Raw genomic sequence first — 18,049 nt, 5'->3', positions numbered from 1 at the left:
AAGAAAGTTGTGTTTTCAAACTTGGAGTTCAAGTTATTTTTACTTCCAATAGTGTTAACATACTACACAGGTCATGAATAAGATTTTTTTTTAATTTTTCATTGTAAGTGGGCTAAAGCAGTTAATTAAAAGTAGTCTAACATAAATGTAAATGCTGTAATTTGATTGTTTTAATAAACCATGTAACTTGGGTGGATTCGATGCTGGCGTGACCACAGTGCACACGTCTGCTGTTGCTCACAGTGGTCCAAGGGACTGCTCAGGGAGTTTGTGTGTTGCTCAGACACATGAAAAATTAGAGGGAACATTGCCAACTTTATTATATAGACTTTGCCAGCAGAAGCATCTTATTTAGTGACATTGTCAAGGAAACAAAAACAAAGGTTTCCAGCACAGTGCAGGCATGCTCAGGAAAAAGAGTATTTAGCGTGTTTTGTCCCAAAATAATGTTGATTATTTCATTGAGTCATTTTATGTATATGTGAGATTGCCTCTTGAATTAGTGCATTTTGTTAAAAAAGCAGTCAAACAATATTTTTTTAGAGTTTCTGCACAAAATTGTAAATTTTATTCCTGAATTGGTTTCTGCACATCCAGTTACCAGCTGAGATGATTGGCTGATTGAATGCCGCATTGTCTTTTTAGTTAATTTTTATTGTGAAGTAGAATTGAACTTGATAACCATCTTCAAGTTGGGCGTTGCGCTTTTATATTCAGCATGCAGCAACAATACGTCATGCTGTTCTTTTGATTTAGCACGTCAGAAGAAGTGTCTACTCTATTTCAGCAACATGTTAACAGACATTACTTTAGCCAGTGATGCAGAACAACATTTTCTTTTCGAGAAGCAGAGCTGAAATAACTTACTGTATACTCCCCTACCAATGTGAAGTCATAAATATTCATGTGTCAGTTGATAAAAGAGTGGTTTCTTCCCCGCAAGCATGCAGCGAATGAAGCTCTGCTGACCTGCTGCAGCTCCCAGTCTCCAGCGTATCATCAAAGCAGACCATAGATGAAGATGATGGTGTATCGAGAGAAGGAGGCTACCCGCTGAATGGCTAATCAACCTGAGGGCAAAAACAGCTTGGTGACTAGAAGAATGTAGAACATTTCAGGAAGTGATCTCAAAAGTATCCACATATGAGTCAAGGAAGCTTTTCATTTACTATATTTAACATAATTTAAAGAAAAATTCTGAAAAGATTCAATAGAACAGAAAGTTACTTACAAACTAACAAAGTTGTAAAACCATTCATGCTGTTTTTCAAATGAAAATATAAAGCACAGTTGCATAACAGTTTGAGTTCCATTTTTGTAATTTCCTTGGCACATTTTCACCATTTGTTACTTTTGTTTGTTGCTTTCTGTCATGGTTTGTGAAATTCACTTACTATAATTTATTGCGGTTAAAAGTAGTTTGCAGCCTTCCAAAATGAGCTAAAGCTGTTACCAAAATTTAAAGGAACTTCCATAACATGCATATACTTTGTTGAATAGATATCAACTAAACTTAAATATAGAGCCAAGATGGGGAACATCAGCCTGTTAAGTCATTACTAACACATCATAACTGCTGTGCGTTATTATATTTGGCAGCATGGGAAAAGGCAAAGCCTTTTGAGCAGTAGGATAACAATAAGACATGTCAAATATAAAAGAACAGCAGGAAAAATCGAAAAATAAATACCATACCCCTGGAAAAATGCTGACCCCTGGTGGTGAGCAAAAGTTTGCACCATCTATTTACACTAAATGTTACAATATGTGTCTTAAGCAGTGTTGGTCAAGTTACTTGAAAAAAGTAATCAGTAACTAATTACTGATTACTTCCCCTAAAAAGTAATCCCGTTACTTTACTGATTACTTATTTTCAAAAGTAATTAATTCCTTAGTTACTTAGTTACTTTTTAAAAACCCGATTTACAACCTGAATAGGTGATAAAGTGATAGATCTTTCAGCCCAATTCTACTTTTTCTACATAATCCATCATACAAAATGTAATCAAACGGAAAAGTCCATTTTTAAAACTTGTTTTATTAGTTTTAATCTTTTAACTTTATGCATCAAGCAAAAATTTAATTATATCCAACATTCTCTGACTGGAAGAAATTAGTTTAACTTTTAAAGCTATTTTCTGCACATTCCAGCACATAAAATATTTTTTGTGTTTACACTCACTCTTTCAAATAGATGCAAGTAAAACACAGCAGAAAATAAATAAAGTCAAACACTCAGCGGTCCTGTTGCTCTATTTTCACCTGTAAAGCAGGACTGGGGGTAGGCGGAGGTTTACCCTGGTGCAGGTGTGCCGCGGTCAGTTGAAGAATCCGCGACTTTCTCTGTGAGTTTCCCATTACGTGGTAGCGCACTCGATGTTTGCTTGGAAGTTTAGGGTTTTTTTCGCTGTAAAAAGAAGTTTTCTTCCCACGCACAACGTACGCTAATGTTTTTGTCACTTTTTATGGAATCAAACTCAAAGTAAGGTCAGTACTTCCACGCTTTAAACGCTGCACGCTCATACTCTCTCTGCACTCGATATGTGATCCATTGTTGATCTGCACACAGCTGTTGTCACTAACGGCGCACTCGCTTACGTCACTGTCGTGAGACATTCTCGCAAAAAATCACGGTTTTAGTAACGCAGCGTTCCTACGGGAAAGTAACGGTAATCTAAACCGTTTTTGCAATAGTAATCCCTTACTTTACTCGTTACTTGAAAAAGTAATCAGATTACAGTAACGCATTACAGTAACGCATTACAAGTAACGCGTTACTGCCCATTTCTGGTCTTATGTGAACTTAAGACAAATTTAAGACAATATGTTAAAACCCAGAGAAAGTCCAGTACTGCTAGGTTCAGTAAGTATAAGCACGACAAAGCGGGCCTGTATTGTAGTGGTTAACACATTCACCTAACACAAATCTGCGAATAAATCTACAGGAGGAGGTGTATGTGGAACTATGTACTGTGGTGAGCTCTAATGAATAAGGAAGTAGCTTTAAGGGGCTACTAAGCTAGTTAGCTTCGTAGGTTGTGGTAGACAGAGTTTGTTGCCCTTGAATGGAGCCAGACTGTAGAATGTATATGAGGGACAGATGTCAAGTTTGAAGATGAAATCTGTATGGTTCCTCCTCTAGCTCATCTAGCTTCAAAAATGATTTTAAATATATTCATGTTTATGGGACAATGACCCCCCTTCTGGCTTGATTTGTGACCTGTGAACACATTCAGTCACTGAATTTAGTGTCTACTTTTATAAACTATAAATTACAAAATGCACAGCAAGAAAATAAGTACATTTTCAAAAAACTTCTTTCCAATAATTCCACTTTCCAATAATTTTTGGATTACTTGGTTCAGATTGTAGTGTTCGGCACTGTCATCTGCCACTTGTATTCGTTTTTAACACTTTAACACAGATTTTCATTCATCTCTGACCCAATAGCCACAGCAGCCAGTTTCTATAGCAACCGATGATGATGTAAAATGGAAATAACTTCCTGATTTTTTTTGCCTGCATTCTTCCTCAACAAATCCAATTAATTGTAGGTTCGCTCACTCAAACACGAAGCCCCACAATTTTCTCCCTTTGAGCTGTCAGTGAAACTACTGGCTGTGTCCTTCAGGATCTCTTACATGATTTTGCAGCAACATCAATCAAAACTGCTTCGCGTGCAATAAGGGAATATAAATACCCATCTCTGTTACATTACATTCCCAGTTGTAAATCAGGTTTGGCTCCAACTTGTGTGTTAATCTAGAAAACGAAACAAATCCTGAATAGAGAACCCAGCAGGGGTCTCGTCTCAAAACACTGACTCACTTAATTTGTAGTAGGTGTAATAGAGTCATGACATTAACCAAGAAGATTTCACAACTTCTAAACACAGGCTATCCTGACTTTATTGAAGCTAATTAGGGGGCTAACAGAAAACAAGTCCTCCAGCTCCTGCATTTAAAATGAGTCATCTTTAAATATGTTTTCATGTATTCTCACATTGGTGGGCATGTCTGTGAACCTAGCATTATCTCGCCCAAGCCTCTGAAGTTTCAAGCATCTGACTAATACATGAAGAATTCATAAAGCTTGCCAGATTCTTTTTGGATGCTTAAACCCTGTTGCTGATTTGCTCTTTTGAAGTCTCCTTGCTTGGCAGTTTGTCTCATTAACAGGCCTGTTTCAACAAGGCCCGCTGATGTGGGAGCGTATTGCATAGGAAAAGAGAGGGGAGGAGGGCACACACTGGAGAATAGAGATCTATTGGCTTGGAAATCAATGGTTATCATGTCAGCCAGATGCTTGCTCATCTCACTCGCAGAGTCAGAACTATTGGAAAGGACTCATTGTGTTTGATTATTGCTTAGGCCATTTTTATCCCTGAAAAGCTCTCTGCACCTAAAATGTGTGTGTGCGTGCACTCCATATTGTGTTGATTTTACAGACAAAAAAAGGAGATTTTCATAGATTTTTTTCTTTGTTTTTAGGAGAAACAGTACATAGACAACATGAGATAGCACACAGATCAGACACTATGGAACTGTAGATGTACCGATGTATTTTTCTTCATAGTAATACACACTGGTGCTGTTAGTGTAACTGATCTTTAAAAAAAGACTACAGAACAGAAGCATTGCTTCATTTCTGCGCTGATGCCTTGTTTTGATTAGAATTCCCTATCCACAGTATGTTTTTTTTAAAAAGGCAAGTCTACCTGCTTTGCCGCTGTTCTTCATCAAAAAGCAGCAGTCTAATGAGTCCTGAAGCTATTTTTAATATTTAATTTCATCTTTGAGTTGTCGGGGGGGGGGGGTTAGATCTAGGTGGAATAAGTGTCCTCTGGATGTCATCACTTGGAGAACAAATTCCTTTCATTATCTCTCAATAACTTCCAAAACCCCCAAATGAGGAGCTGTTTACATTTTTTGAATATTAAAAACACGTTTAGCTTGTTTTTTTGTGAGGCCTTTCAAGCTTTTTCAACCCTTTCGACGTGATCAAAGGGAAAAAAATCTCTTTCGCAGCTGCCAGTTGCAGTACCTGTGAAGCAGGTTTTTGTTTGGATCCTAATAGCAAGCGTCCCCATTTTTCAGCAATTTCATCATTCATGTGCTCCAACACCTCTGTGTGGGTAGCGTTGGTCTAATGTTTTGTTGATCCTCTTCTTAGAGAATAAATTAACTTGCTCAAATATCGAGATGGCGGTAGAATTAGAGAATTGGAATGAGTGCATGTTTGATCACATAGAACAAATTTTCAGTTTTTAATTTGCTGCATTTGGGGCATTTTGTTTGTTTTAATTTAATGCCTTCTAATTACAAGCAGACCAGATCTTGTAAACACACCGGTGGCAGCACATGCCTCATTTTGGTAGCTCGTTGTGGAAGAAGCGAAATTTAGCTTCTATAAAGCTAAAACCTTGATTTAAACCTACACATCAGCCTGTATCCAGGTGTGCTGGATGTTATCTGGATGTTAACACATGATGGACATGATTACACCGAGTATTTCCTTTACCTCGACTGTGCTCACGCTGTAATCGGATGAAATTATGCAAATGCAGTAGGTGCAGTTGGTGGGCTAATTGATAAATATAGCACGTCCTCATCGTGTTGTCTGGACTTCAGTCGTTTTTACTATTTTCCTCCCGTACCTTTTAGATGGTCCTCGTTTAGAAAAGAAGGGAGAAAAAAGAGAAGGAGGAGGAGTTTGGTGACCTTTCAACATGCAAAGCAGACTTTTCATCAAGAGAAGACAGAGAAGTGGAGATAGCATTGATCTTCTCCTTCAGATGTGATGGGATTGATCCAGTATCCTTCCAGCCTGTGCTTTTGCCTAAAACTAAACCAAAAATTAAAAAAAAGCTAGACTTAAAAAAAAAAAGCAAATTAACTGAAATAATTTTGTGAGTTGGAAAATGAATTGAACTAAAATAAAAACATAGAGGTAGTATAGTTTATGACACCTTGACTGATGACACATTGATAAACATGTTTATTGAGACTCTGAATGGAAACAAACCTGTGAGTCAACAGCTTTCAAAAGGCTGTGGATGTTTCTGTGTTTATTTTTTGTATTACCTCTGATTTTACCTACTGTTTTTTCTCAGTCCTGCCTCTGACATGTGCCCTCCATATAATAACTCTGAAAAACACTGAATTGAAATAAGAACAGTTAATTTGGAAACTAAACTAAATTCAAAACATAAAGTCAAAATGAAATAAAAATAAAAAGAAGTAGAAAACACAAACCCATAAATACTATACAAACAATACAACAAAAGGCCACAAAGATACTTTAGGTGGTTCATGGACCTGAATTCAAAGCTTAAACCACAGACATCAACAACAGTACTGCAACTCACTGGTTCACTTATTCTAACTCAGTGGATTTCAGGTAGTGCACTTAATTGATTTTCACCTATAGTCGTCAACTGCCCAGCAGAAGCAAAATAGAGGAGTAAATGTTCCAAAGCTCCAATAAGCTGCTCCAGACATGATTAATCACTTCCTGTGACTGGTCAGGACCACAGCGGAGCAGTTACAGTGGTAGTCAAAGTACAGCGTAAATACAGGCTTGTGAAACGGATTGAGATGCCTGATAAACATGCTTGCACCATGAAGCTGTCATTCCCTTGTGACGAAGAAAAGCCTGCTCTTCCTCCGCTCTCCTTTCACTGAATGACAAGATGACAGCCCTCAGGTGATTGCATGACAGGGGCACACTACATGTTCCCGACAGCGCTCACCATATACTCTTGATAAAGTCATCAAGGCCTCTGCTGTTTACCAGCATGCCAATGCAGCTGCTTGTGGAAGATTAGCAAAGCGTGCTGCATTTACGTGGACACTGACTGATGCATGTCAGTTAGTTAGACAGATATAACCGCATATTTTAGCAAACGAGAGTACATGCAGTGGCAAAACATGCAAAAACAAAGAGGAATTTAAAGGGAACTTCTAGTAGTTTGGTATGGTTTGTGCAAAAATATATGACTGAGAGTAATAGAATCTTTGAAGTCCTGTGAAAAACTAAGTACACCTTTACTGCTTCCATTGAAATTATGAGGATAGGTAGCAGTTAATTAATTGATCATCAGCACGTGTGAGCACCTCTATAAAAGCAGAACGTTTGCAGAGGGTGCACACGTGTAGCTTACAGGTGTGTGCTAACACAGTGCTGAGGAGGAAAGACATCAGTATTGACCTTAGAGAAGGAATTATTGCTGCCTATCAGTCAGGGAAGAATTATGAGTGCATTTAAAGTCCATCATTCTGCAGTGACAAAGACAATTACAATTCCTCCCCACACAAGAGCTACAACTCAGACTACAGCTCCCAGTTAACACGTTGTTGTGATGTTAAAGTTCATAACAGTAGCATTAGAAAAAGGCTGAATAAGTGTGGTTTGCCTGGAATGCTACAAAGAACATGAAGCATGGGTCAGGTTTGCTTTATCTAAACAAACCACAAGGCTTCTGGAGCAATGTCCTTTGGACAGACGGAACCAAAGTGGAGATGTTTGGCCACTTCGGTGAAAACCAAACACGTCATAGCTGCTGTCAAGCACAGTGGTGGATGATTAATGCTTATTTAGTAGCCACAGCACCTGGGCACCCTGGGCATGAACTCCTCTGTATACCAACGTATTCTAGAGTCAAATGTGAAGCTAAATCTTGGCTCAAATTAGGTCACACAGCAGTGCAATGATGCTAAGCTGAGCAGCAAATCTACAATAAAATGGTTGAAACTGAAAGTCCAGACTTTAACCTAAGTGAAATGCTGTGGTGGGACCTAAAGAAGTAAATAAAAGACCACCTACAAATCTAAATGACCTGAATAATACATTTTGTATGAATAAATGCTCTAAAGAGGATTGGACCAAAATTCCTTCACAATGATGTAAGAGACTGATAAAGTCATGCAGATGAGGGTTATATACAGTGAAATGAGGTACGGTACCATCGTGACTGTTTGAAACATTGTTATCAGTAAAATGAAATCATGTTGGACACATCTGTTCATTCTTGATTCTGATGTCCAAGCTTTTCTGTTGTATGGGCACTGAAGCAAATAAATGTTCACTCCAAAGTCAAATGCATCAATCTTCAGGCCTCTGGTTCTATTTATCCATCTGTTTTGTATATATGAGTCCCAGTTTCTCCTTTCTCTTGAATTTAGTAGTGTCAGGTGGCCCAAAAAATACATCTGAAAACTCTTATTAGAAATTAAGATCCAGGTGCTTTAAAAAATACATAAACCATAGGAGATGAACAAAAAATATGTAAATATGATTTGTGAAGACATTTTAAAGATTTGTCAAAGGGCGTCCTTGTCGTATTTCACTTTGATTGCAAGAAAAGTGAAAGAAGCACTGCGTAAATAAATACGAGTCATTTGTAGCCCTAAAAAAAGAGTTTGCATTTGCATGTCCATCAAACCACAGACCTATAAAATCAGGGCAGCAAAGCACTTCTGCTTTTGATTCTGCAGAAATTGGCCTGACGAGGAACAATTGTCAGAGCTCGAGCGCTTGACAGGAATAGTTTATTCACAAAAGGAAAGCGTTAGTTTTCACAGCTGTTTTTTTTTCATGTTGAAACACATTTTCTGTCTTGCCATTGTTTATATAGATTTAACGGAGCATTTCTGAGGCACACAATAGAATAATGGCCTCACGTCAGTGTATTCAGTTCCTTTGTGGGGTTTTTTTACCAAAGCTGGGTCAAAATGTTATTTGAAATCCCCACGGGATTACCAGCAGAAGTAGCGTTTTTCCAGCGCTTGCATACAGGCCACTCGCAAGGCCAATTCAATCCTCATGAAAGTCTTTTATTTGCTTCTTGTGAAAATCCTGCACCATGTAGCATTATGAATACTGAACGTTTTGCTAGATTATAGTCCAATTTTAGCTTTCAGTCCGGATTGATTTGATTAACTCTCAGGATCTAATAGCGCCATGTGTTATTTCCTTTTCTTCTTTTTTTTGTGTGTGTCTGCAGTCCCTCCGGTGTTGTCAGTGTTCCAGCAGTCCTTCAATGCCACAGCTGACTACCAGGAATCTGTCACCTTTACTTGCATCACTTCTGGATCTCCGGACCCCATAGTCACATGGCACAGGTAAAGTTCAAAGAGATATTGGGATTGGGAGACATCCAAAGAATATTGGTGCTCCCTCAAGGATGTAGGATAGGTTTATCCCCAAGTAGACACCCGAAAGTGCTACCCTAATATGATTTCATTCCAAAACCATGAGAATTAATCTGCTGATATAGCAGCGCCTACACTTATGGGAATGCTTCCCACAAGATTCTTGGAGCCTGCTTTCGAGGATTTGCTCCCATTCAGCTCCAACAGCATTTGTGAGGCTCAGTGTTGATTTTGGGCGATAAAACCTGGCTTGCATTGGCGCCCCAATTTATCCCATAAAGTATGAGCTGAGCTCTACACGAGCCCACTCTTCCACTCCAGACTGGGAAAAAATGGCTGTATCCATCTAAGAGAGGAAATGATGTTGAACCAAATGATTAAGGCCATCATACACAAAAGGTTCAACTCCTTAAATAGCCATATATTCAGTTAGAAAACATAAGGGACAAAAACAGCACTGCTTGATTGATTACTGGATTGAAGTCACTTAATTAAGTCAAATTTAACCTTAATTTTCAAATAATACAGGCTATTATGTTCCCTACTACCCATTCGTGCCTATGTACAAATGTGTATATATTGTTTTCAGAGCAACTTTCTTTCATAGTTCTGAGGAATTTATAGTCCACCCTCGCACATTGCCCTCAGCAGCCACACAGTAATATCCATGGCACATAGCAACAGAGCGAAAATTTGCACCTGAAGAGCATTTGACACTCCGCTATCCTCTCTACAGCTCGACATCGAGCAATTAGCTTGCACCCACTCGGCAGGCAATCATAACAAGCTCTTTGCACCTGAGCATCTATTGATAACACTTTATTGTTGTTCCATTGAAGTTTTTAGTGTTTGCTTAAAATGGTGTGTCCCCCCCCCCCCAGTTTTCCTTATTGGAACTTACTGGAAAGAGTAGTTTGAACATATTTGACACAATTTAGTTTAATGAACTGTGTCCAGATTTCAAAAGGGGGCCCTGTTATGTTTTTCATTTGTGGATGCTCATATTAAACACGTTTCAAGTAATGAGGTCCGTGTATGTAAAAGTAATCACCAAAGCTCTTTTTTGCCTGTTTTTGTCTCTGTGTGATGTCACTGAGAATGAATATCCCTGCCTGGTCTGTGGTCAGCTCAGGCTTATAGATCTGACTGTATACCCTACCCACCTGCTGTTTAAACCATCTCTATATTTAAGGGGGCTTAAAGGCCCAGTTTGAGATAAATGAGGGTTCTTTTGAACTCTGAAATCACGCAAAGCTACTTTAATAGAATCCTAGAATAAACATAATAAACTGAAAATAAGCCTGTAGTATCTTCTCTTGAGACATGATGTCTTTATAAATGTTATAAACAATCCAAACAAACATGACTTACAAGTGACCTCATGGCTCCTCATAATTGCTATATTTTGTAGTTAATTTGGTAAAATAAATACTGTGGGCTTGGCAACGTTTCTAAAGGGCAAAAAGAGCGCAACAATTCAACAACATATTAGTTTAGTCTTAAATTAAGATATTTTGCTTCCCCACTAGAGTTTAAGCTCCACCATTTACCACGTACAAATGGAAAATGAAATAGCTGCAACAATTTATTGAAATTTGTGCAAACCTACATGGAAATAAAGTATAAAACAGAGTTTGTGCAATTCTAACATCCTTGAAGCTCTACTTTTGGTGTGACCAACTCTGTTCTTCAGCACAGTCTGAACTCTTTTAGGCAGGTTTCTTGTCATTTCCTTAAGTAGTCTTCAGGAATAATTCTACCGGTTTCTGGAATGACATTCAAAGCTCTCCTTTGGATGTTTCTGGCTCTAGGGAGGCCAATCCATGACTGATAGTGCTTCATTGTGTGTTTTTCTATCCAGGTATGCTTTACTGCATTGGCAGTGTGTTTGGGATCATTGTCATGCTGAAAAATGAAGCTAATGGCAATCAGATGTTTTCTAGATGGTATTGCATGGTGTATCAATCAATGGTCCTTTTCTGTGTTCATAATTTTATGGATTTTGACAAGATCTCCAACACAAATAACTGAAATGCAACTAAAACCAAGACAGAGCCTCCACTGTGTATTACAGATGGTCATAGACACTCACTGGTGTACCTCTCTCCTGACCTTCTACATACACATTGATGATGATTTGAACCAAAAATTTCAAAAAATTTGGATTCATCGCTCCACATTTTCAGTCCAGTTCTTGTGTACATATCTCAGCCTTTTATCCTTGTTTTCTCTCCTTAAGAATAACTTGACATTTCTGATGTGGCCTCAGTGAACAGTAGATGGATCAACTGAAGGGCCAGATACATCTCTCAGATCCTGCGTCAGGTGTTTGCTGGAATTTTTTCTGTTTCTTAAGGAAACTGTTCATTTGCTGTATGTAGTTTTTTTTAAGCCTTTTTGAAGGTAGTAACATCCAGCAGAACCAGACTCAGGAAGGGGCAGCCAGTCATGGATTACTCATTTACAGCTGTGTTTGTGGCATTCAAAGAATATATGCCAATATCAGCAGATATTAGCTCTCTGTTAATATATCAGCTGAGCATTATTTGAACTGTAGCAAAGGGCATTAATTAATGCTTTCATAGTCCATAATTATGATGTGGGCCTATGATCTGTTATTATTATTATTGTACTTTTAAGTAACTTGGTCAGTGCTGCGCAGCAGATAAAAGCACATAAACCGATGCTGAGCATGTGCATCAATGGTAAACACAGATGCCTTTATTCATCACCCTAACAAAGAGGTCACATACCTCTCAGAGCGCTTACCTTCATCACAGGAGCGCTGCACAATTCTGCAGAAGATGAAGCACAGCGAGGTGAATTCTTCACTCCTGCATTTCATGTGACATCATCTCTGTGAGTAATACAGATGTAATGAGAACTGAACTGTCTGTTTGAAAGAGAGGTTGAATACAGCAGAAAAACATGAGGCACATGCATCACTTTGTGAAGTACAAACAAAATTTGAAAGGTGACGCACAGCTGGAAGCAGCCTCAACTTTGTAAACCTCATTCATCTTGCTCCCTTGTTTTGGGGCTCCAAAAAAGTAGGAATTACTTTTACTCCGGGGTGTCTTACCTTGGCTTTTCAGCTCTGGAGCACAACAGTGAAATGTAATTTTAATGATTTAACAGCTGGCGTTATATTTTGCAGAATATTTCAGTGTGAAGATGGCAAAGTGCACATCTCCATCCTTACTTTTATATTGAGACAATCCCTGTGACAGCTTAACGACCTCAGTCTCAGTTTTGCTTTAAGTGTAAAAGTGAGTTTTGTTTGACGTTGTGATTTCACAATAAGCCCGTTAAAATGAGGAGCCTGGGAAATAAGATATCTTGATAGGTTTCTCATAGTATCACAGAATGAAAGAGGCTTAGATACAGAAGCATTCACTCTTACATGGTGCTCACTGATGTGCTGAGGCAATTGAAAATAACCACAGAAGTAAGCGACTAAACCTTTTTCTTAATAAAATTCTCTTGCATGGTCAGATGTGTAAGTGCCATTCACAAAATTTGATGTTCGCAAGATCAAGAAAGGTTTAAACCAAGTCTCAGAGAAACTCAGCGGAGTACCGAGAGCTAATGAGACTATTCTTTGTTCTTTTACAGCAGAGAAGTCAAACTCGTTTCACACTGTGGGCCATGCACAGCCCACTTTGATCTTAAGTGGGACGGACCAGTGAAACTCCTCTATTTCTGTCAGCGTAAAGAAGTTTAATCACACATTTAATCCCTGAGATATTTTAATTTTAAAAAAGAAGTGTAATTTCAACAATATATCTCAGTTTTTCTACATGATAATGAAACGCTGCTTTGGGCTTAAATTGTAAGAAATACACATGTAAAATTACAGAAAAAGTTCTGTTAGCTCATTGCGACTGTTAATTTCAAATAAATTCATAATGGTTTATCTAATTATTTACGTTGGTGCAGTATGACTGGAGGTAGCTGTAAAACTTATGAAAACACATCTAAAAGTCTAAAATGTATGCCCTCCTTAACATTTTCCAAACCCTTCCAGTGGGTCAGATTGGAGGCTTTGGTAGGCCGATTCTGGCCCCCAGGCCTTATATTTGATACCCCCGTTCTGAAGTGTTGCGGTTTCAGGTCAGAAGGCAGCCTGTTTTCATTCCCAGTGCTCAGATTTTTCCAGGTTTTTTTTTTTTTTTCTTTTTTTCTTTTCAAAGCTGCTGGTCTCTCAGAGATATGCCCAAGGTGTATTTTGGCTTCTGCTGGAATACAAGGGGTCACCATAATGGTGACACCCAGCTCGTCACACTTGGATGCTTGTTCAGAACCCCTTGACATTACACTTACGCTACCTTGGGTATCCTTGAGCCTAATTTTTCATCTTGCAAAGTGATTCTTGTTAGGAGCATTAACAGATCGGGGTTATTACACCAAAAAGTAATGCATTACACATAACTCGTTACTTTTTAAAGGTTAAAATGCTATGTTACTTAATTATACCTGTAGAAATTAATTAGAAACACCACTCATCACATTAATTTTGTGTTATTTCGCATAACCACCTGAGATGCATTGGCACACAATTGCCGTTTAACAATATGAGCCTTGTTCCACACACCGGTATCCTGGCCTATCCTAATGAGGACACACACACACACACACACAAGGTCTTTTTGTAAGTGTTTAAGAATTCACACAAAGCCGAGGGCAAAGTTAAAATGCAGCACTTCAAAGAAAAATGTTACGGCCACAGTGATTCTGTGATAGGAACAGGTGCCGTAACTACTTTTGTTGCCTGTTGAAAATGAAGCTTTAGATGCTTGTCTGGGGTCAGCATATACTCTGACATCAGTCTGAGTTCTTCACTGCTCACTTTGACAGCATGTTGTCGAAAGTACTGTGCGAAAAATGAAAGCTGGACACCGCTCTGCTATTTTTCTTCCCCTACTACATCAGCTGAAGTCAGCTGATTGTAGCCCAAGTGCACAGAAAAAACATTACCCTTGATTTTGTTTTATCTGAGTACTCATCGTGCAGATAATTGAAGAACTTGCGGTACCAGTTGAAGGTTTGAATGGGTGAGTGTGTCGGAAAGGGATAAGTGATGGATTACTGGCTAATATGATTACTTGATTTGTTTTTACAGTAATGCTTTGGATTACTGTAATGTGATTGGAGTAACTTTGTGTCCTAACATAGCAGGTTGAGGCACTAAAACCTGCTGTGCACATGTATTTTCATTGCTCTATGGTTCTTAGGCTTGCACATTGGCAGTATGTCATTCGCTCTCAAAGTGTGGGTCATACTGAGATTCTATTTTGACATATTTTGGGGTTTTGTGACACTTTTAGTCTCAGGGAGTGTAGCTGTAGTAATGTGGCTTGGCCACTACCCTGCTACAAGTAGATAATGGCACAACCTTGTGCCAGACCTAGACACCTTAGTCTTTATCAGAGGCATGAAAATTGCAAGTTCAACATCACCATTTGAATTAGCATGTTAACTTTGTGCGAGTGCTTTTTAACCTATTATGACACAGTCATACTTGGAAAAAATATTAACAAGACATTGTGAAACGAACTTGTGATCTCATTGCCTTTGAAGACCACTCGCAGTCAGTTGCTGTCTTTAAAGCAACTTTGGTACATCAAGAGAGCACTAAGAATCAGTAGGAATCAGTCTGCAGCTAAACGGAGTCCAGTTGGCAATTACTTGCAATCGGCAATATGAAAAATGGCAATTATTTGAGATAAACTGGCAAAAATCAAAACTAAAAAATGAGTAAACAAATATTAACATAGTTGCTGCAGGACAACATTTTGTCCTGACAACCTTGTTTTATATAGAAATAGAATAGATAGAAAGGTTCAAGGTCAAGTTCCATACTGCAAAGAGATGTGTCACAGTACAAGGTCATCAGTGACCAGGCACAGTCAGTTATAGACTGATTCTGTAACATTTGGGGTTAGATACAGGCTTATGGTGACATTGGAGCAACATCCACCTCTTTCTATGAATTTTTTTGCCACTTTTAGCACCATGAAATGAAAAAAGTGCATAACAGAAAAACCATAAAACCATAACACATATCATACGTGCTTTAGCATGGAGCTAAAATACACCCAAACCCCAGTGGATGTCAGTTGCATAATGTACATAATGTGCTGCATGTTTTATTTCAGCATACCATCCTGCGAGGTTTACTTGAAAGGGTACTCTTGCATGCTCCCACTTCACTCTAATGCTCACGTACTATTTTTTTTAATGCTGACTGAATAAAATATAAATCACCTGTCAAGGTCTCATTTCAGCTGACTGCAGATTTTGAACTTTGTAGTGACCATGGACTGCCAAATATTTCTGTGTAGTCTGTTTCATTTCCCAGGTCAATAAGTCCTGTGTGTCAGTCCCAGACTACAGAATTAAAATGCGTAAATCACAACAAAGGCTTCGGTATAAACAACATATCACATTCCAATTTAGTTTTTCTTTTGATGCCACCCCTCCTAACTAATTCTAGGCTCTCCCGTTGCATTTCCTGTCAGAGCGAGGTTTCACCTCATCCTCTGTGCATCTTGGGTAATGGACTACCTGTCAGCAGTCAGTCAGTATAATGACATTCAGCACTGCAGCACGTCCTCCACTGTCCATTCCAAAGATGAGGCCTCTCTTCATTTCCTCTTTGGCTCACCAGAGTTATTATTACTTGGCTTTGGTGTTTCCTCTGACGACTTTCAATTATCCTCCCTCTCGCTTTTCCTACAGTACAATGAGGCTGAGCTCACCACGCAGTATAACTGCGCTCGTGTCTATTTGTGTCTGAGTCTTCAAATCCCCTCATGTGAAATCCCTAAAAAAATAAGAGTTTTTTAGTGGATCAGTAAAATATACACTGTGAATAATACAACAGCCTGAACTGAAGACTTGAGATATATCTGTTCTGAATTTATTACATAAAATAACTTGTAAAATAAAATAAAAAAAACAAGATGCTATTATCCATATTTAACGAAATGTTATTTTTTTTAATCTCTTTTCATACCTTTTCTTTATATTTGCGAGTGGGGCAGATTAATAATGAATCACAACTGAATATGCTGAAGCACATTTGCAAACATCAGATCAGATTTATCTGTTTTGTGTTCGTTTATGTAAACCCTTAATGATTTTAATTTCGAGAATCTCATCCGTTTATGCTCTGCTTCACATTCACACTGATACATAAAACTATATGTAAGCCTTTCAGATCCCCTGGGCAGATTAAATATTTCACTGAGTGAGAATTGGGGAGAAAAACTAAGTGCAAACCCTGCAGTAAATGAGCCATTTTTCAGTTGATAATGAACTGTCTGAAATCCAATTTTTACTTAATTAATACATAAATTGGGCAAAAAATGGTGACTGTGGCACTCTTGTTCAAGTTTAAACATGCTATCCTACATGAAAACTCCCAGAACATAAACGTCTTACTTGTTAGGGTTCGTTCATAGAGCTTAAATTAAATATAAGTACTAGAAAAGCTCCAATGAAGCTTAGTTATAACAACAAAGTAGAGAAAAGCTGTGTTGAAGCAGTAGTTAAAGCAATAACTTTTTGTTTTATGACAGAAGAAGGTTCTTAAAAAGTTATCAGAAGGAAGTAGTAACCAGGGCTTGGATCAAAGGCAGGCCTGTATTTGTTTTTAAGGTTTTTTTTAATAAGTAGCATATTTCACTAAAAAACTTTCCATTTGCTTTGGTAAAGTTAATGCATGTACTGATAAAACTGCAGAGCGCAGTAAGTCACACATAATAAAGATCAGTTTGGATCTCTGTAGAGATCTTTTGCCAGAGAGCAACCCAGAAACTGCTGCACCCATGTTCTCACAGTTTACTTAAACTGACACAGACATGAACAAACATTCATTTTGTCTGGCTTTAATTTGTTTGCACCAACCACTTCCCAAGTGTTTATTAGAGACACAGCTTTTAACTGGCTGCAGTTATTTTATTTGAGGAAATGCAATATGCAAAACAAAGTCTAGTTAAATCTGCACTGTACACACTGGTTTGTATATGTTAGTTTTAAAGAGTCCCTTCCAAATTTGTCCTTTTTTGGCATTTTTATTTATTAATATTCATAAATAGCACAACAGTATTATCAGTTTTCATAGTAAGAATGCTACCATGTTACAAAAGGTATGTATTTACAAATCCAGGACATGGAGAGCAACATCAGCAATCTTCCCATGTTGTGTCCCCCAGGTCAATACTAAGTTTGTTTTGTTGTAATATCCATAAGCTCATAAGTAAAGTATTGGGCTGTATTGGGTATTCACATACTAAACACAAACTTCAGCTGTCTGTAGTTTGCTGATATGCAGTATAGGAAAGTAGATCTTAAAGGAAAATTCTGGTTACATATCAGAGAATTAAATTTGTGTTACAAAATTAAATGTATGTAAACAGGTATTTCCCGTGTTTTGGGTGCCATTGCTGCTTGATCCTACATGAATTCAGTAACTAAGCTAATCTTATTTTTACCGGCTTACAAATGCTGTAAAAGGACCTGTTGTCTAAATCAAAAAAAACAAAGCTATCCCTTGAACCTTTTAGACTACACGCCTGGTTAACTAGCTGCAAATAAACAAGCGGAGGAGGCAGCTAACATGCGTCAGACTATTATGATTTTGTTATGAAGCTTAAATATAGACATGCGTCAATTTATCAGTTTGATTTTTCTGGATAATTTCCCCACAGAGCCCAGTAAGAAAAGACATTAAGTCAGCAATGCATCTCCACACCACACCGGAGTCATTTAGTGAGCATTGCAGTCCATAAGAAAACATTCACAGCAACACTAGTGAGTGCTGGCAGGCCTGTAACTGACACAATAAAGATGTTACTTTTCTGCATGGCAGAGTTTCACAACTCTGATGACAT

At 38.1% G+C, this 18,049-nt stretch overlaps 1 protein-coding gene across 2 annotated transcripts in view; it reads left to right on the top strand.

Annotated features, from left to right (window-relative positions):
- LOC102293624 (neural cell adhesion molecule 2) overlaps nucleotides 1–18,049 on the top strand; it is a 385,578-nt gene that overhangs the window by 333,695 nt on the left and 33,834 nt on the right. For both annotated transcript variants that reach the window (XM_042228810.1, XM_042228811.1), the window contains exon 6: nucleotides 9,005–9,122. In XM_042228810.1, the coding sequence (XP_042084744.1) occupies nucleotides 9,005–9,122 (118 nt within the window). The remainder of the gene's footprint in view (nucleotides 1–9,004; nucleotides 9,123–18,049) is intronic.

Source organism: Haplochromis burtoni, unplaced genomic scaffold, assembly GCF_018398535.1.
Source record: "Haplochromis burtoni strain Fernald_Lab_line unplaced genomic scaffold, NCSU_Asbu1 Contig_355, whole genome shotgun sequence".
In the NCBI taxonomy this organism is placed as follows: Eukaryota; Metazoa; Chordata; class Actinopteri; order Cichliformes; family Cichlidae; genus Haplochromis; species Haplochromis burtoni.
This window is presented reverse-complemented; position numbering and strand designations above follow the sequence as displayed.